This window comes from Calypte anna, chromosome 9 (assembly GCF_003957555.1).
Source record: "Calypte anna isolate BGI_N300 chromosome 9, bCalAnn1_v1.p, whole genome shotgun sequence".
Classification (NCBI taxonomy): domain Eukaryota; kingdom Metazoa; phylum Chordata; class Aves; order Apodiformes; family Trochilidae; genus Calypte; species Calypte anna.
Window position 1 is genome coordinate 15,359,840 of NC_044255.1, and position 19,995 is coordinate 15,379,834.

Here is a 19,995-nt window from a genome sequence, read left to right on the forward strand (position 1 = left end):
TACCCGGGAGGGCGGCGGCGGCGGCGACCGAGCTGCGGGGGGAGGTCCGCGGCCCTCCCCGTGCTCAGAGAAATGGTAGAGTCTGCAGCTCAAATTCCGAGAATTGGGCTCTGTTGATTCTTAGAACTGGGGTTCTTAGAAGTGGTGATGCAAGGAGTTTCTAGGAAAGCCCGGAGACCAGGTGATTGCTGCTTCTATTGCCGCGGCCGATTTTACCCTTTAATTCTCTCGCGCGCGCGCTCTTTCTTTTTTTTTTTTTTTTTTTTTTTTTTTTTTTTTTTTTTTTTTTTTCTTCCCTCCTCTCTCCATTTTTTTTCCCTCTCTTTTCCCTCCCTGCCCCACTCCGACGCCTGGCGCGGAGCCGCCTCTATATATTTCTACCTTTTTTTTTTTTTTTCTCTTCCTCCCCTCATTTCCCGCGGCAGGTGCTCCGACGGCCTTTTAATTTTCTTTTTTATTATTATCTCCTAAATTTAACATTTATGTTTCTCTTGCTTTATTTAATTCCCTCATACACTCCCCCTCTCCTCTTGCCCGCTCTCAGACGAGAAAAACAGGGGTGCCTGCATGGCAGCGTGTATCAAGGGGGGTCGGGGGGGTGTCTCCTCTCGTCGTCCTCTCCCGGGGATTATCGGTTATCTGGGATTATTGGCTTTCCCGCACCCGTGACGGCCGGTGGGGACGGGCAGGACGGAGGCGGTGGCTCCGCTCTGCACCTGCAGCCGCCCCGCGGGCGCAGGACGGCGGCGAGCGCGGCTGGGGCTGCCGGCAGCCGGTGTTTGGGGTCGGCTCCCAGTGGCTGGGTCCCTAGATCGGGGTGTGTTCTTTTTCTTCCCGTCCTCCCCCCCCCTTTTGTTTTTTCCCTTCTTTTTTATTTTTTTATTTTATTTTTAAAATTATTTACTATGCGTGTTGTGTCGCTGCTGTCTTTTCGCCATCGCGGAGCGGGGCTGGCGGCAGCACAGGGACTCGGCTGCACCGGGCACCGCCGCTCCGGCCTTTCCGCATTATTTTCCCTTCTTCCTCTCCATTTTTATTAATATAACGTCGTTATTATTATTATGTTATTATTATTATAATTCCGTCCCCGATGCAACTGCGAAACGGCTGGTGCGTTTTGCAACCTGTGGCGGGGCTGCGCCGTGATCTGTCAAGCCCCGGGCTAGGAGCGGGCGGTGATGGAGAATACTTGCGGCATTTCTCTACCGGGAGAGGAGGGGGGGAGCCCGCGGGAAGGTTCGGCCGTCGCCGGCCCCGGAGCACGGGGGAGCTGTGGGCCGAGGCGAGGGGAACCGTCTCGCTTCGACGGTGTGTGCCGGGGCGGCCGCCATAGGCTGGAAAATAAAACAGGGGGAAGGGGGAAAGTGTACGGAGGAACTCTGAATATTACGCGCAGGGCTCAAAATAATAATTATAATAACAACCCCCGCGGGGAGGAGAGGGGGTCCTCCGGCGGGAGGAGGGCGGCCGGAGGAGTAAGTGGGGTGCGGCCGGTAAGAGGGCTGGGGGTCCCGGGTACGGTTCGGGGCGAGCCCCCAGCCGCCCCCCTCGCAGCCCTTCCCCTGTGTTTACTACCGCGGCGGACTTGGCGCGGCGACAGGCGCTCGTAAATCTGCCGCCGGCAGCCGCGGGGCTGGCCCCCGGCCACACGCTATTCCTGGATCGAGCGGGGAGCCGCGCAACCCCCGCGCAACCCGCGTGCCGCTGCGCCCCCCGGTCTTCCCCGCCAAAAAAACAAAACAAAACCCACAAAAAACAAAAGCGGGAGGAAGAAGGGGAGAGAGATAAGGCTTGGTTTTTTTCGTTAGGTGTGGGTATGTATGTATATTTTTTTTTCCTAAAAAATAACGACCCTTAAAAAGAAAAAAAGGGTCAAAACAAACCCGAAGAAGCCCAACTTTGTTATGAAAACTTTCGTGGTCGGGCGGCAGCGACCTCTCCCGGCAGCCCCCCCCGACCCCCCCTCCCCGCCTTTACTTTGCAAAGTCACAGTATGAAATGTTATGAAATCGCCTCTTGGGAAGGAGGGAAACAGAAAGCAAGGCGTTTGTTTAGAAAAATCCGCGGCGGCCTCTCAGATGTGCCTAAAAAGCTGCCTTTGACCCCCCTGTTGCATTTCCAGGGAAGAGGCAAATCTGGACTTAAAACCATGAGTCAAACAACAAAAACAAACCCGTCCCGGGTTAGTTTTTTCCACTGACTTCAATAGGTGCAGGATTGGTGCGAAGGGAGGCTGGGGCCAGACGGATGAGGCACAGCAAGAAGTGCTGCATTGTTCCCAAATCTCCTTCTGGAGCCAAATTCATACCTGTGCCAGTCGAAGTGTCAGCAGGGCTGGGTATGGGATCAGGCCCTCATTTGATCTGGGGATGGTTATTGATTCCTCTGCTGAGGTTTTAAATGCTTTAAAAATTATTATGTCATGATTTCAAAGGTTTAAAGGATAAGTGCTTTCAGAGCAAATACAGGCTTCTCCCTGAAATCCTTGGGGGGCATGGGGGGTGGTGATGTTGGTTCAAAAATTGCTTTAGGAATATTGTAGGAGAAAGCTCTGTATATGCATGGGGAGGCAGAACCTGAGGTTCTTTTATTTTCTTCTAATGATAGGATCTTAGATTTAAAAACTTGTATTATAGATGGCAATTTTTGCCCCATGAAACAAATCATTGAGCCATTAAAATATTCAAAGGGTGTCTAGCAATTTTCCAGAAGAATGGATTATTACATTGTTCCAGTAAGAAAAGACTTAATCTGTGAGTGTTCAATTTTGACTGGCAAAACAGATCAAAGATCTCTTGGGATGCATTTCAATTCCAATTTCCAGTCCTCCTCAATTCTGACTGTCTGAGTCAATATTGGGAGAGGAAGTGGAGGTTAACTGGTTAGTTATTATTGAGAAGGAAGAAATCGGAGTGAGAAGTGATTCTTGCAAATCCCACCCCCCCCCCCCCAAAAAAAAAAAAAAAAAAAATCAGTCTAAAGTCTTTATGACACTTTGTAGACATCCCTGTTTGCAGTGCTGGTAGGACTCCAGCCAGCTGTCTGATGAGACAAAAATAAACCTAGCAGAAACATTAAGTTTTTTCAAAACAAGACTGGAAAAGCTCATAAAAATAATGTTGCTCAGGCGCGTTTTGAGTGAAACAGAATTGCATCGACAAAATTATATGTTTTCCAGGTTTGGTTGGGGTGTTTTATTTTCCAAGGGGAAAAATTGCTCCTGCAGCAAAGCGAACTGGTGCCATCTAGTGTCATACCCGCTCCCGGCCGGGGCAGGGTCTGCCCGAGTCTTGGGAGAGGTTTCTTTAAGTGCTCGTTAAAAAAAGAAAATTAAAAAAATTCCTACCAGCTAGGAGGAAGGTGGCAGAGGAAGCTCTGGATGCCACTGAACTTACTTAAGGAGCCTAATTGGAAACAACCGAGTGCTTATTAAAGTCACTGACGTTTCCATATGGATTTCTCTCTGGGCCTGGCCATGAAATCACATGTGAAAATCTGCCCGAGTTATGGTGTTAATCTACCCTTGAATTTCTGCCTCATTTAGGATGTATTGGAAAGCTATAAACTGTGCTTTTTTTAACCCCCTTCCCTTTTTTTTTTTATTTTTTTGGTCTTTCTAGGGGGGGGTGGTGGAGGGAAAGCTTTCAGCCCAAATGGAAGCAGCCTAGTATTAATTTGTAGGAATGGCGCTTTGATTTTTATTTTATTTTTTTTAGAAAACAGTAATGTCCTCAAAAATCCATTACAAATACAGGTGGTACAACTTCATGAGGCAGTCCTGTGTTTTAGCAGCAGAAGTGGGTGAACTCTCATTTTTATGTGAATACTACATTAAAAATAACATCTTATTACAAAGTCTCTAAGTGAGTAAAATGAAGCTCTAACCAGGAGGTGCATTTCTTACTGTGTAGCTTCTATACCTTCACATATTTATGGCATAGAGGTTGAAGAAATGTTTCGTTCCCGTTTTAGTCCATGTGCTGTAATGTTTTGGCTACAAACTCAACACAAAATGCTCGTACTGATTCAGTTAGAGCCTGAAAGGTTGTTTTCAGGTTTCTGAGAAGTTTGTAAAATCTAAATTTGGTGAAAAGTTGCCTGTGTGCTCGTAACCTCTTGTTCCATTTTATAGTAGCATGGGAGTCTATAAACAGGAGCCCTGTGTGCTGAGTGCCTGTATTCTTTTCTAGATCTATTTTTAAACCAATTCTTCTGTTTGGCAAAAAGTGACACTTGGTTTCCATGTTTACAGCAGGCATTGGCAAACCTCAAGAGTTCACAGTTTGCAGTTTGGTTAGATGAGTATCCAAAAGTTAGCATCTGACCAGTAAACTCCTTCAGACTGCAAATTTAGACTTTAGTCCTCCTTGCTTTCTTTTTTTGTTTGTTTTGTTTTGTTAAATTTTGCTTGTTCCTGTTGCTGCAGGACACTGGCAGCCAAAAAGACACACAGCCCTGCGTTAGAGCAAGTGTATAGTATTCAGGACTGCTTTAAAATCTCAGCAGCCTCCGTAGAGCTTCACATCTAAAACGCAGCAAAGACCTAAGGGTGTTGAGAGAGTGGAGGGATTTGAGGGCAATATTGATTTTTTTTTTTTCCCCCCTTTCTCCTGGTCAGTGTGCTGCCTTTTGGCTGTACGCTGGGTATGCAGGAGGAATGTGGGATCCCTGCTTACAGAGGGGAGAGCTTGGGAGAAGCACACTGCAGGACAGAGGCTCCTAATAAATGTGTCCTGTAATACAGGGCACCCTCTGAAAGGGTCTCCTTAAATCTGTGTGATTATTTAAAAATAGGGGTGAAGAGGTGCCTCTTCCATGGCCACAGGACCCCAAGCTGCATGTATGTTGCATCCCATCTAAGTGGGATGCCAGAGCAGTTCATTGCAGCCAAGGTGAGCTCTGACACCCTCAGGTCCAGAAGGACAGAGACAGGGAGGGGACAGTAGGTGCCAGCTGATGATTTACTGCTGTGGTGCAGGGTGGGGATGATGGGACACCTCCTCTGAGCCCAGCTGAGCTCAGCTGCTGGGGATGCCCAGCTCTGGCTGCACCTTGCCATTAGGTTGGCACCTGGATGCACCGTGCTGTGTTGGCAGAGTATGATGCCGGTCACTTGCTTCCTGGAGAAACTCTCTCAGCTTCAGCAGGGACACAGTTCCTGCCTGCCCTTGAAAAATTCATGTGCCAAATCGCTTGGGGTCATTTGAAGTGCTGAAGGAAGCTCGAGTCCTCACTTCCCAAGGGCATGCACTTCCTCTGCCTTGCAGGCAGAGCTTGGCTCCATGGAGGGCTGGGGAGTCCTCTCTAGTAGAAAACATTGGAGGCAGTTTTAGCGTGCTTCCCCCCCCTCCTCTGCGTTTTCTTCTGCAAAGACCAAAACAATGTGGAGACTTGAGCCGGGCCAGCTTTCAAGGGCAATCCTTTTAAACCCTCTTTTGAAGTACAAACTATAAAGTTCCCTGCAGCGCTCGAGAAAATATGCAGTTTTCCTGGTTCCAAATGCTGATAATAAACCCGTCCAGATAATGTATTGCATTTCCTAGAAACATTTGTTTGCTGGCAGGAAATTGGATCAGATTGAAAGTCAGCAGAGACCGCTCAATAGAGCGAGCGCAGCCCACTCACAGAAGGGTACGATGGAAAAAACCGACAGGGCTTGCACTAGTGATGCTGCTTTTGATCTGTGCTGACGCTGTGTGCTAGGACTTCTCTCACTCTCTTCTTGGGTTATTATTAAGCCAGCCACGTTTTGGCCTAGACGCCAACCAGAAGCTACTAAATTAATAAAATCTGCTGTGACAGCCAAAGGACACTTGGTGCCCCCTGAGTGCATGATATCAGGAAAGCTTAGCTGGGTGCTTGCACAAAAGCATCCTCTTCACTGTGGCTTGTGCCACCAAGAAGAACTGACAGGGGTGTATGCGTGTCTTCCACGCTACCCCATTTTCTTGGGTGTCTATCTGGTCCCTGTTCAGAAGAAGACAAGCATCCCTGGGCAGGGTGGAGGGGAAGCTGCCAGTGTACCCTGGTGGGCAGCAGGAGTATTCCTGTGGGGCTGGGACTGAGGAGGAAGGGGAGGGGGATGTTGGAGCTTCCCCTTGGGCGGGCAGTTTCAGAGAGCTGTGTGGTATGAGGGTGTGGGGAAGGGAGACTTCACTTAGCCACCTCTCAGGGTGATGTGAGGGAGTCAGCACTCCAGGCTCTGGAGGGGTAGGAGACTGGGGCCCACTGAGGGAGGGTGTTTGGTGTCTTCCCTTGACTATGCAGTTGGGAATGGGAGAGGGGCAAAGGCAAAGGGGTATGCCCCATGCAAAGAGGGGTAAGGAAGAAAGGTGTCTCTCCTTGGCACAGGGCTGGAGGATGATGGATGGAAAGGCTTTCCCTATAAATGGGAGAGGAGAGCAGATGGATGGAGGGATTTCCCAGAGCATGGCAGCAAGATGTATGGGGGGGGGGGGGGGGATGGGGGAATGGCAGTGAAGAGAGAAGTCGCCGAATCTCCCTTCTGCCCTAGGGTTGGGGAGCTGTAAGGGTCTTCCCTTTGCATGAGGTGGAGCTGAGGGGTTCCCTGCAGGTAGGTGCTGCCTCCCCATGTTTGCCCAGCTGGCTGTAGGGAGGGCAGAGCCAGCGCTGGGCTCCCTTCCAGGAATGGGTTTTCTCGGGGAGGTGCCGGCAGGGAAGGGCCATTCCCTGAACCACTGGGGCAGACCCATTGCCTTCCTGGAAGGCAGCAGCAGTGGCAGTCCCATGTGGCCATCCCCGAAATGGGTCCTGTGCTTGGCCTAGATTTTCCTCTCTGGGCAGTGGGAGCCCTGAGCCCTGCTGGAGATCACACACCTGCAAGGTACCTGGCAGGAAAACTGGAGGTGAGGGGCTTAGGGTGGTGTTCTGGTCTCAGGGTAGGGGAGCCTCAGTGGGCTTTGAGGGAGGGGGATGTAGGAGGCTATGCTTGAGGCATGGAGGAGGCACGGTTTTCTGTGTTCCCCTCACTGGTCTCTGCTTCTTGTTGCTGTCCCCTTCTCTGCACGTCTCTGGGGAGCATTCTGCCCTGCTGGGGTGCAGAGCTGGTTCTGAGCAGAGGCCGGGAGGGGCAGGGTTAACCTGGCTCAGCACAGCGAGGGGAAGGAAGGTCCCTTTCCCTTTTTTGTGCCCACATCCTGCAGTCAGGAGCTGCTTGGGATGCACCTGTCCGGCTCTCGGGGAGCCATGGGTGTTGTGGCAGTGCTGTGCTGGGGAAGGGTGGTTTGGGAGGATGGGGAAGGGGCTGTGCTGTGTCCAGCTCTGGGAGAGGAGCTGGGTGTCTGCCTGTCTGGGCAACACTGCGGGTTGAGGGAATTTGGTGACAGCGGCAGCTCCTCAGGGTCAGCTCCTCCTCAGGGGCAGCTCCTCACGTGATGCTCACAGGCGCAGAGTTCATCTCCCAGTTTGTAATTCGGTTGGTTTATGGACAGGTCACCTCTCTGTGTCTGTGACACCGGGGTGAGTCCCCAGAAACCTGGCAGAGTGTGTCTGTCAGCACAGCCGAGGTCGGGATGCCAGCCAGCTGCCCCAGATGCGTACATCCACTCACAGGGACACGCCGATGTCTGCTGGGCTCCTTGCAGGGGGCCACAAGTCCCTTGGCTTGCGATAGACGGTAGCAAGCAGCTGGCAGTGAGCGTGTACAGAAAGGTCAGAGTCTGCAGTATTTGGGAAATGAGTCACTTTTTGAGAGTGCATAAAGTTTTAAGCCAGCCAGGCTAAAAGCAGCTCTGAAGATTTGCATTTGAGGGCTAGAACGGGTCACTAAGACACCCCTCTGGTTTTTGCATGTGCTACATTGCCTTAGTTCTCACCTCTTCATCTTGCCCCAGTGTCTCTGGGGGCCTGGGTGGAGCTTGGGATCCAGAACTTCACAAGTGATGCAGATTTTCCCACAAGGGAAAAGGACACTTGTTCTCACAGTGCTGGATGGGCTCTCTGCAAGTGCTGGCAGCCTTACAGTCTCCAAGTTTTTGGGGATTGATCCTCAAAACAGTGTGATGATGAAGGTTCTCTTATGTATTGTGCTTCTTCCTTCTGGGGGGCTGCCTGAGGAACTTCTTCCTGGACTGATGCCAGGTCAGTTGTCTTTGCTGGTTTGTAGTAAATTTGTGAGTAATGGCATGAGCTCTAGAAGGCAGTGAACTTCTGGGTTTCCTTGCAATGCTGCCCCAAGCCATGCTGCTCATGAAGCCAACAGCTGGAGACTAAGCCCGTGGGTTGGGGGAAGTCTTTTCCAGCAGCCAGAGGAAGACATTTGTTCTGGGTCCTCATCCGTCTCCGCCGCTGGCTTCCTCTGTGATCCTGGCCAAGCCACTTCGGTGCTTGACGCCCATATCCTCCCAAGTCTGTTTGGCAGTCCTGTCCCAGGGCATTTTCACCAGTGGCTGGGGCGTGCGGGCATTCAGAGAAGGGTGGTAGCTGTTTTGGAAGAGTGGATTCAGGCTTTTTCCAGGTTTCTGAGGAGATGGGCAGCAGATGTTTGCGTGTAAGTCGTAACAAGTTGCTGGGAATATGGCATTGCTCTTGCATGTGGCACTGGCCAGGAAATTGATCTTGGCAGGGTAAGAGTTATCTCCAAAAGAAGTGGTGAGAAAATTCTCGCTTGACTTCCCTTCCCCACCTGCCTTTAAGTTCCTGAGTCATGGAAATGAAAATCTCCTTGGCATACGCCCATGGTTTGGGCTAGAGGGTGTGGAAGAAGCTATGATTGGATTCTCAAAGCTTGTGGTTGTGATAAGAACGTACTGTACCGGAAGAAACAAATGTTAACCTTGCTGGAGAGTAGAAGGTTTGTTATCTCTAGCTTTTATCCAGCTGATACTGGAGCGAAACAGCAGGCTTGTGTCCTGCCACAGCCAATTCCTAATTACCAGCTAATGTAGCATTTGTTTTCTTGTGCTTTTTTTGTAGGTTTGAAAGAAACTTTTGGACTGTGAATTGAGGCATTAGGTATGTAAATATAAATTTTGTGCTTTCCCTCGTAATCCCCCCTTTCCCTTTCCCTTGTTGAATGAAATATTTTACTAGCCCCAGCTGGAGCTTGCTCTTAAGAGAGCAGCTGCTGTGTAGAAAATACTGTTTGTTCGTATACCACTGGGGAAGGAGGAGTTGGGACTGTGGGAGAAGGTTGATCATGAAGAAATTTGATGCTGAAGATGCATGTTTCAACCCAAACTTCAGGCATAGGGAAATGTGAGTTCTCCTGAGTGCTAGTTGGACACTCTGAGATAGGTTAACAGGTGTTGTGCTGAGGGAAGGCTTCATATTCCTCGACTAACCCAAGCCTTGCTCACTGGGAGACACAGGGCTGTGCTTGTGGGTAGCAGCCTGGCAGGTCAGATGAGTTCTGCTCCTCACTGCCACCACCGATTCATTGGGAAACTATGGACAGGTCTTCTCCAGGATGACCATCACCTGGGAGCAGGAAGTAGTTTGCTGGTGGGTGAGGGTTGGTGCTTCACTCTGGGGTTGTCCAGATGTTGAAATCCTTCAGCTTCAGTTGGGACCTTCAAGACTTGTTTTGATTTGTGTGGCTGCACTTGCAGCCAGCTAGCAGACATATGAGGGGGGTGGCTGCTGAGGAAGATCTGAAGGCTGGGAAGCTGTGTTGGCAGCTTCATGGAGATGAACCCAAGTGGTGGTGGGAGGAGTGGGCTGGGGTGGAGCCACCATGGGTGAGGCAGGGAGAAGAAGGAGCCGGTTAGCTAATCCTCAGGAGGGTCTGGTCTCTCTCACCCACCAACTTGCTTGGTGAGACTGAGACATGCCAGGTCTCGCTGCTAGCCAGGAGACCTCACCAGGCAGCGTGGAAGGTACTTGGCATGGTGCAGGGCTGTTTGTCGTGGGACTGAGGAGCTGGTGCTGTCCCTACCAGGGGCCTCTGGCCTTCTGAGCACATCCCAGAGCAGTAGTTGTCTCTTGGCTGGGTTTAAAGTGCTTGCCTGGCTGCTTCTCCATTCCCATCCTGCTCCTGATTCTGTTTTGAGCAGACTCGAGATGGCCTCACCAGCAGACAGCTGCATCCAGTTCACCCGCCATGCGAGTGATGTCCTCCTCAATCTCAACCGCCTCAGAAGCCGGGATATCCTGACCGACGTCGTCATCATCGTGAACCGGGAGCAGTTCAGAGCCCACAAAACAGTCCTGATGGCCTGCAGGTGAGATCACGGTCCCCTCCCTGCCTTCCTTCCCTGCTCCATCCTCCCCAAGAGACTGGTGGGCTTCAGAGGCAGGGCAACAGAGGCAGAGAAGCCAAATCGAAAGGGGCTGCCAAGAAATTAAATTTATACCTGCAACAGGATTAAAGCCGAGACCTTTCCCCTCCGGTGTGGTGCCCACACCACTCCTCTTGCATGCCTGCACTCTCTGCTCGTTTCATATGCCCACATCTGCCTGTGGAGACAAAGGGGAGCACAGCAGTGTGAGGCACATCCCTGAAGGCAGAGCACAAACTCTCAGAAGTGACAGGACGGGAGAGGGGAGGGGGGGAGAGCTGGATGCTCACTGGGGTGAGCAAGTCCTCTGTGACCGCAGTGTCCCCTGCTGCTGCTATTTTTGGACCTATGCCTCTCAGACTCCGAGGCTGCTGGCTGCACCCACCTTTTGATTTTTTTATTTTTTTTTTTCAAGCCTGGTGGGGTCTGAAATCCCTTTTCTGCTCCTTGGATTGCTGGAATTGCTTTCTAGTGAACACTAATTAACAGCCCGCCATTGCTCAGTTATGTTAGAGCAGATGCCTTCCAAGGTTTCCTGCTGACAAAGTATAAAGATTTGAAAAAGCCAAGGTTTGACTATTGAGACATCAGAAAAATGTTTTGCCAACATTTCCTTTTATTTGTTTTTTTTCTGCCTGGTTAAAGAGTGATCATGAATGCCCCAAGAGGCTTCTGAAAGAAATGAGTCACAGTGGGAAGGGGGTGGTGGTAAGAACAACAACAACAAAAAGGGGAATTTCTAAATGGAGGCAGTGGGGAGTTGTTGAGCAGGTGAGATCTAAAAGCAGGCTGTTCTAGTTGGGAAGAGTGCAGCGCAGAAGACGCTTACTAAGTTAAGAAACCAAGCTTGATAATAAGAGGGAAGCTCAGAGAATTCTTTAATTACCTCCTCCTCCCTTCCCATTCACAAACCCCTCTGTGCTAAGGGATTTCAGAGAAATTCTCCTTTCTTTCTCTGAATTGTCATGACAGTTGTCATCTCTCCTGTTTCCTCTCTGCAGTGGCCTCTTCTACAGCATTTTCACTGACCAGCTCAAGTGCAATTTGAATGTCATCAATCTGGACCCTGAAATTAACCCTGAGGGGTTTTGCATCCTCTTGGACTTCATGTATACATCCCGCTTGAACTTGAGGGAGAACAATATCATGGCTGTGATGGCCACAGCGCTGTACCTGCAGATGGAGCATGTGGTTGATACCTGCCGAAGGTTTGTCAAGTCTAGGTGAGCTCAGTGAGTGAACTTCGGAGGGGCTGGGATGATGTGTTTGGGTGGGAGGAGGGAGTACTGACAAGTATCTGCAAACTTACCCTGAGAATGACCATGTCTCTCTGCTCTTTGCCTGGCTTCAGTGAAGTGGAGATAGTATCTGCTGTGAAGACCCCAAGGGAAGAGTTTTTGACTGGACGGATGCTGAGCCACCCAGAGGTGATGGCTTATCGGAGCAGAGATGTCTCAGAGAATGGCATGCCTCTCCAAAATGGGTCCCTCTGCAATGGGAGGGCCTTTGCACCAGGCTTGATTAATAGTTTGTCTGGATCCCCCATTTCCTACCATGGATACAGCCCTCTTCCTCTAAACAGCTTCCTTGTGGATGATGAGTTGCGAGAGATGAGGATGCCTCTTTCTGAACTCTCGAGGGCAGGTGCCTTCTCCAAGGAGAGGATCCTGCCATGTGACAGCTCCAGGACAATCCCTACTGAGTACATGAGAACCATTACAGACATCTCGGCTAACATGTGCCATGCTACCATCTATGCTCCAAAAGAAGGTGCTGCTGAAGAAGCCAGGAGTGACATGCACTACAATGTAGCTTCTGGACCCAAACCTGTTGCTCCTTCAATCCGGAACAATCCCTATTTCTCTTGTGACAAAGTGGCCAAAGAGGAGGAGCGGACCTCTTCAGAGGATGAGATCAGCCAGCACTTTGAGCCCACCACCACCCCCCTGGACCGCAAGGGACTTATCAGCCCCCAGAGCCCCCAGAAGTCAGACTGTCAGCCCAATTCACCTACAGAGTCCAGCAGCAGCAAGAACGCCCGTATTGGTCAGAGCTCCACGTCCCTCTTCACCAAGAGCCCCACAGACCCCAAAGCTTGCAACTGGAAGAAGTACAAGTTCATTGTCCTCAATTCCCTCAATCAGAGCACCAAGCAAGACAGTGCTGACCAGAATGAGATGGGAACTCTCTCTCCCCGCACCTACATGCCCATGTCCACTTGTCAGCAGTCCATGGAACCAGAGCATCTCAATGTGCAATCCCCCACCAAGATAAGTGTGAATGGTGAAGACTCTACAATCCCACAAGCAAGCAGACTCAACAATATTGTTAACAGGTAAGAAGATTTTCCCCCTGTAGTGAGGGGCAGGACTCACTGCGTTTTTGGTGGGAGTTTGGAAGCGTGTGACACAGCAGTAGTATTGAACTGGGGACTTTAGCCATGAGCAGGTGAAAGCTTCTCATTTTGTGGAGCACTGACACCAGCTGAGTGCCAACTATCCCCACCTTTATGTTGTTAGCCTGACCTGGCAATGAAATTTGGAACACTGGGTCAGGAGTCCCTGGCCCCCTTCAGCAGTTCTGGATGGTTTCTGGAGCCTGGATTTGCCCAACCTGATTTTCACCAGACTCCTTGTGCCTCAAGCTTTTGGTTGGCTGTTAGCCTTGGGAAGGCCAAACTACCAGGGAACAGTATGCTATCTTCTCAACTTTGGATGCTCTTTGAGAGGTTGTTTGGTGATGAGAACTAGAAGTATTGAAGCTCAGGGACTCAGGTGTCTGTCAGGGCTATACTGTGCATCTTACAGCTGAAGTGTCCTCTTAAAACATGGCTGTCTGGAAGGGTGCAAACAAGGGCCCAGATGCTCAAGTGCAGCAAGAGCCTTCTCACAGCTGTGTGCTTTGCTGTCCTTCCACAGGTCCCGGGATGGATCCCCTCGGAGCAGTGAAGGGCAATCACCGCTGTATATGCATTCATCAAAGTGCAGCTCCTGTGGCTGCCAGTCCCCACAACATGCTGAGATGTGCCTTCATACCCCTGGCTCAAACTTTGGAGAGGAGATGGGGGAAACCCAATCTGAATACTCTGACTCAAGTTGCGGTGAGTCTTGCATCCCTGGTCACCTTTTTCAGCCAGCAGGCGAGGGGGCTGTGCAGTCTGGTGACCAGTCCAACTGGTGCTCTGTGTCCAGACAGGCAGTCAGACCTGTCCCTGATGCTTGTGGATCCTAAGGTGCTTTACAGTCCCCTCTTAACTGTCTGACCAGCTGTGTACATGCATGTGAGGGACGCAGGCACATGGGAATTGCTTCCTTCCTCCCCTTCTCCAGCACTATCCAGATATTTTGGGCAGGGAGTTAGTCACCTGCTGCAAACTTGGCAGCTGAGGACAGGAAACAAAGTGCACCCCACCCCACCAGAACCACAGGAGAACAAGCTTGGCCGATGTAATGACCCTAATGGGGATTGGGCAAGATGGTGTGTCTCATGCATCTGTCATGATAACCTTCATTATCAGGGAGCCCAATGTTCACATCTGGAGAAAAGCAGATAATGAAGCTTGCAATCTTGTTGCAAAACTCCGCAAGACCAGAGACAAGTATCTGTGCACCCATCTGCCTGTAGCTCAGGGACGGGGAATGCAGAATTGTCACCACTGATGTAGACAGAGATCCACAGAGGGAACCCCACTGTGGTGATACTCATAGCTACATACAGCACTGAAGAGTTAGGCATCCTCCTACTGGTGGAACCAGCCCTGTGCTTCAGATGATGATGATGTTTTTTTCGTGCTTGAGGAAGACACCTATGTATGTAAAGGTTTAGGACCTCTAAGGGTGCTGGAGTTGTTTCAGAGTGGAGCATTCATGCTTTGGAGGATGCCTGATAACATGGGTGCCTTTGTGGACCTCTGAAAGATGGCCAGGCAAGAATGCCTTCCTTCTTGGAAGGAGCCTGTGTCTTGCTGAAGGAGAGGTGGCTCATGATGACTTTGCTCTCAAGCTGTGCATGTTGTTGCTTTGTGCATAAGGAGTTCAGGAGGTAATAGCACAATGCAGGCACTGTTGACCACAAATGTCTGTGCTTGTCTTTTTGTTCCAAAACTTGCTCTGGCTTCCCCTCTTCACCACCCAAATCCCATCCTATGGCTCATCGAGGAGCTGACCCATGTCTTGTCTATCTCATTGCTCTCCTCTCTGCCCTCCCAGAAAATGGAGCCTTCTTCTGTAACGAGTGCGACTGCCGGTTCTCCGAGGAGGCCTCTCTCAAGAGACACTCCCTCCAAGTCCACAGTGACAAGCCCTACAAGTGTGACCGCTGCCAGGCCTCCTTCCGCTACAAGGGGAACCTTGCCAGCCACAAAACCGTCCACACAGGTACGGTGTCAGCCATGGAGACAACTTACTGAAGAGGCTGAGGGTTGCTGGGCATGAAGGTGTTAATGGCTGGGTTCATCTTACACATGCTGTCCCCAGATGCTTTCCTCAGCACTTCGAGGGAGCCCTTGGGCAGAGCTGGGAAGGTGAAGATCCTCCTGGCTTTGTGGTGGGGATGGAGTTTGAGTTCCTTTGCTGTAAAGCACCGGGCATCACCATTTCTAAAGGCAGCTTCACAAAACACATGGCTGGGAGCAAATGCTTGGCATCCAGGTTACTTTAAGATAGACTTAGAAAACACTTAGGGAGAAGTCTGAGGTTTTTTTTCTGCCTTACATCCTAGAAATCCCAATAATATCTGTCCTGGCAGAAACTCTGCTGATGGGAAAGTCTGTGAACAGATGGACTCTGTGAATCAGCACAATGAAAGCTGAGAAAGGAAGGGGATATTAAGGGTTTAGTCATTTGCTGACAAACCTGGGGATTTTTTTTTTTTCATGCTTTTATTAATGCTGAGCATGTCAACAACCGGTTCAGTGGCTGGGAAGGAAAGTCTGTGCTGACAACCAGTGCTGCTGTACTCTGTTGGGCATAAAATCCAACAGCCTCTGCTGAGCTCCAGGAGGGCTGCGCAGGTGGATGAGCACCAGGGCAGTGCTCGACAGGGTCAAAGCCTGGAAGCAAAAGAAAAAGGCAGGAGGGAATAGGTGATGGCTGTTTCCTCCTCCCCTTTGAGCCCACCTTCAACTATCGTAAAGAAGCTACTTAAAACCTTCTTGCAGCTTCCTCCATCACCAGAAAGTCAGCCAGGGCCAGCAGCAGTGATTGTAGCTGAATAATGACTTGGGAGCTGGGTCACTGGGCATGCCCTGGCTTTCTGCTCCATCTGCTCTTCTCGCTCCTCTAAAGGGGTGATGAAAGGCCAGGGCAGGATGTGCCAGGGACTGCAAAGACCCCAAGGAGAGCCAAGTGGGCCTGCATGGCTTATCCTGACTGCAGGGAGACACAGGTGCCAACCGCTGTTGCGGGGCCAGGATGAATGATGCTGTTAATCCTTGCTGGCAGAGCTGCCCAGCTTTCTCTCTTGCCCTGAAGGCTACAGCTCCCAGCCCTAAAAAGAAAAGGTGCCCACAGTATCTGGATACCTCCTCAGCTCCCACTGAGCTGGGGACACCACAAGCTGTTCTCACCAATGCTACTTGTCGAGCCAACTCCTAAAGTGACAGTGCTGGTCTTCATTCCATGGGGTCTGACAGCTGAAGAGACTTGACTTTGGGGAACACAATGAATGACAGGGGCTGATCACATCAGTACTTCACCCCTCACCCTTTCTTTTTGGCTCTGCAGGAGAAAAGCCATACCGCTGCAACATCTGTGGAGCACAGTTCAACCGGCCGGCCAACCTGAAAACCCACACACGCATCCACTCCGGAGAGAAACCCTACAAGTGTGAGACCTGCGGGGCCAGATTTGTCCAGGTGTGTGTGGCCTCTGGGACCTGCATGGCCTGGGGAAAGGGGACGTGGCCAGAACTCTTGTCCAAGACCAGTGATGCCTCATGGCAGGGAGGATGCCGATGGGCCATGCTTGCTGCCTTGGGCAGCTCTCTCCATGGTGGTGTGGAATGAATTAGGGGCCTCAAGGTTAATGAGGGCCAGTTTGGCTCAGTAGAAAGCCTGATTGCTGGTTTTAGCTCCTCTCCATTTGCTGTTAAAGATTGGAAGTGTCCATAAGACCCTAGACATGTGTCCCTGACTCCCAAGCTAGAACCCAATAGACGAAAAAAAAAGATGCCTGGGCAGAACCTTGCCCCCACTGGGATGCCCTTGCTCCCATGGAGATACCTGTGCTCCCAGTGGGATGTGCTCTTCCCTGGGGCTGTCCTCACCCAGAGCTGCTCTCTCTAGGTGGCCCACCTGCGTGCTCATGTGCTCATTCACACTGGAGAGAAGCCGTACCCCTGCGAGATCTGCGGCACACGGTTCCGGCACCTGCAGACCCTCAAAAGTCACCTTCGAATCCACACAGGAGAGAAACCGTATCATGTGAGTGACCCTGTTGGTTTTGGTATTTTTTTTGGAGAGGCCAAACGTGAGGACCTGGGAAGACACTGGTGCATTCACATGTTGCAGCACCTCAGTGCTCTTCACAAGCCTCATGAGATCCCATGCCAAGGTCGTGTCCCTGCTCCTTGTGCCCCATCCCCCCCTCATGCATTAGCTGATGCCCATGTGGTATTTTGGTGTTAGCGGCTGCATTGGAAACACTGACGTGCAGCCCAGGCTGGGTACATCTTAGCTGCTCTTCTTTACTTCCACCCCATCTGGAAGAAGGTCATGCTTCTCCAAATAGCTATGGCTTAAATTACCGCTGCTGGCTGTATGCAAGGATGGGGGAAAGGAGCAGACAAGCCTGGCCTGGGGTCCCCTGTGCTGATGGCACCCATGCCAAGCAAGCAGCCTGTTCTGCCTCCCTTGCAGCCCTGGGAGCTCCCAGCTCTTCAAGGCTTTTCAATCTTTCCCCATCTAGAAGAAAGGAAGTTGGAGCAAGGTTTCTTGTCCAAACATCCCTCTGAAGCCATCCAGGGGTGAAAAGCAGCTTCTGAAATAGCCCTGAAGCTGATTTGAACATCTAGATAAGGAGCTTGGCACTATGTCCATCAGAGCCAAGGTCCTTTCCTAAGGGACCTCAGCCTTTGTGCATCCCATAAAGCAGAATACGCTGCTGAAAGCCTGGGACAGGGCACTTCCAGTTGCTGCTTCTCCCACCACATGCCCAGCTTTCCCTTGTTCACTGCTATAATGGGTGCAGCACCCTTGGGGGGACAGGAGGGAGAAGGCTGGCAGAGGACTGGTGTTTGCTTTGGGACCCTGAAGAGAGAGAGGGATGTGTCCCCTACCATCTCATTTCACACCTTCTGCCTTTGCCTCCCCCCACAGTGTGAAAAGTGCAACCTGCATTTCCGCCACAAAAGCCAACTGCGGCTCCACCTCCGGCAGAAGCACGGGGCCATCACCAACACCAAGGTGCAGTACCGCATCTCGGCGGGCGAGGTGCCTCCAGAGCTCCCCAAGGCCTGCTGAAGGCAAAGGGTTTCCCCAGGAGGAAGGCATCTTGGGGAGAAGCTGTCCAAAGGATACTTGCAACACTTTGAAAGAAAAGAAAAGAAATATAATAATAATAAAGAAATTTCATCACATGATGGAGTGCCTCTAAACCCATAGTGCAGATAGGTGGGCAAACATTAGAGATATAAAAAAAAAAATGACAAATACACGGGTTTTATTTTTCCCAGTTATGTGAAGCGAAAAAAAAGTAAAATTATTCAGTTCTTACTGTATATAAACCATAAAAAAGTAAAAATAGTCATTTTAAATGTCTGTGCAGTGGAGTGTTGATAAACTCTGGAGTCTAACCTTCACAGCCTTTGCCGTTTGAAGATGAGGAATGTAATGTTGACTTATGGGAACAGATTTTTTCTTTTGTATGCAAAATGTGTGTTCTTTTAAAGAGAAAGTATGCTATTAAAGAGAGGGCTTTAACTTTTTTAACCAAAGGTGAAGGAATCTATGGCAGAGTTGTAAATATATATAGATATAAATATATAAATATATATATAAAATAAATATATATAGACCTTTAAAAAAAGCTATATTAAAAATATATAAAATGCATTAAAGGCTCAGTTGGACTCTGCAGGCAGAAGCCACTCTGAGAATCTTTATTATGATAGAGCACTTAACAAGATATTTTAAAGTATTGCATCTGTACAAGTAAGAAAATATTTTGTCTAAATGCATCAGTGTATTTGTATTTTTTTGCAAGTGAAGGTTTACAATTTACAAAAAAGTGTGTATTAAACCAACAAAGCTGCAGAAGGAATTTAAAATAATAATAAAGTGTAATTTTTTTTGTTCTAGTTCTCAGTCTGTATATATGTAAAATGTGGTTTCGCACGGTGCCTTTCTTTTCAATGGAAGTTTTTGATGTATGGACTATATTGAGCTCAGTTTCTTCAAGGTACAGCCTGATGTTGCAAAAGGAGTTTTGGTGGAACTCTATTGGAGAATGTTTTATTTTTTTGTTTTTGATTATTTTTTTGTCTTATTTTACATGCTTGTGTTATAAACAATCTCGGGAGACAGGGTTTGGGCTGTGTCTAAACTGCATTAATGCATTCTGTAAAATATAGCTGTACAAATAAAAGAATAAAAAGAAGAAAAATGAAGTATGATGGAGTAAGGGGTCTGTTCTTGCCTGTCATTCTCCTTAAGCAGCTGTAAGGTGAGTTGGTGCCCCAGCAAGGGGCTGAGCATCCCAAGCCCTAGCACAGGCTCTTGGCTGGGTGCAGCCTGGCCTTGCGTTGAAGGCAGAGCTCGCTGAAGCCCTGACTCTGTTTCCAGTACTGAGTGAAGGTGGTTTCTGGCATTAGGTCAGAGCAACTCTGGAGCTCATTGCTTTGCATCCTGGTGGGGACTGGCCCACTGTATTGCCACCTCGACACTATGCATTTGCACCCAGTAACCACCAGAAATAGGGCAGAGCCTCGGAGAGACCTTTTGCTGCCCAGCCCAGGGCTGGTTCCAGATGGTTGGGTAGTTATTAATGAGTTATTTATATTTCCTGGAAACTGATGCATTTGCCAGAATTGCTCAGGGAAAAAGGCTGCCTGCTGCTCCTCTTGCTTTCCAGCCTCTGGGGCAGGGGGTGCTGCTTGTTCTGCACTCTTGTGCAGTGGAGCAGGGTCTGTAACCCCCTCCAGGAACTCCCTGCCCAGTAGTTATCCCTGGGGTGCATGCAAGGGCCTGGTCCTCTGTGCCAGCAGCCCCACCAGCTCTTTGCTGCTGAGGGCCCACTACTACCAGAAAAACCAAGAGCTTCATGGAAAAATCTTCCCTGGATTATAAAGGCAGGACCTGCTAAGTCCTGGGTGGGGTGTGAGCTGCTTGTTTCATTTTTAGTTTAGTTAACTCACGGATTCTTCTGGTGCAGGGCTTAGGGGATGATTCATGGTGGGAGGATTTGGAAACACCAGCTGCAAGGAGAGGGCCTGGATGTTTGAAGGTTCAGGAAAAGGAGAAGCTGGAGGTAATGAGGAGCTGGAGGTGCAGAGCAGGATGGGCATTTTAACACACTGTAGCGCAGAGATGGACATGAGACAATCAAAGTAGCCCTGCATGGGACAGAAATGCCAAGAAAGGGGAGAAGCTGCTGCTTGTAGTGCTGCTTTGTAGGACCCTCAGCTCCTCTGGCTTGTCTACCAGCTGACCAGGTATGCTGGCACATGAAGAAGCCTCCCAAAAAGCAAGGGCTGAGCACTGAGCTGAAGCCAGCCTCTCCTTCCTCCTCCTGCTGTTTGATTTCTGCAACAAGTGCCCCCC

The 19,995-nt window shown here is 50.0% G+C and overlaps 1 protein-coding gene across 6 annotated transcripts; it reads left to right on the plus strand.

Annotated features, from left to right (window-relative positions):
• The first annotated feature begins 22 nt into the window (after positions 1-22).
• On the plus strand, positions 23-18,842 carry BCL6 (BCL6 transcription repressor). 6 transcript variants are annotated; one of them, XM_030456630.1, is made up of 10 exons: positions 23-181; positions 8,935-8,973; positions 10,014-10,181; positions 11,240-11,461; positions 11,590-12,573; positions 13,157-13,338; positions 14,447-14,614; positions 15,962-16,092; positions 16,522-16,659; positions 17,554-18,842. In XM_030456630.1, exons 3-10 carry the CDS (start codon positions 10,021-10,023, stop codon positions 17,695-17,697), a joined length of 2,130 nt encoding a protein of 709 aa, XP_030312490.1. In that variant the 5' UTR covers positions 23-181; positions 8,935-8,973; positions 10,014-10,020; the 3' UTR covers positions 17,698-18,842. The 6 variants fall into 6 exon arrangements, with proteins under 6 accessions (XP_030312490.1, XP_030312495.1, XP_030312491.1 ...); XM_030456635.1 differs by lacking the exon at positions 23-181 and adding an exon at positions 1,456-1,475; XM_030456631.1 differs by lacking the exon at positions 23-181 and adding an exon at positions 6,482-6,866.
• The last annotated feature ends 1,153 nt before the right edge of the window (positions 18,843-19,995 follow it).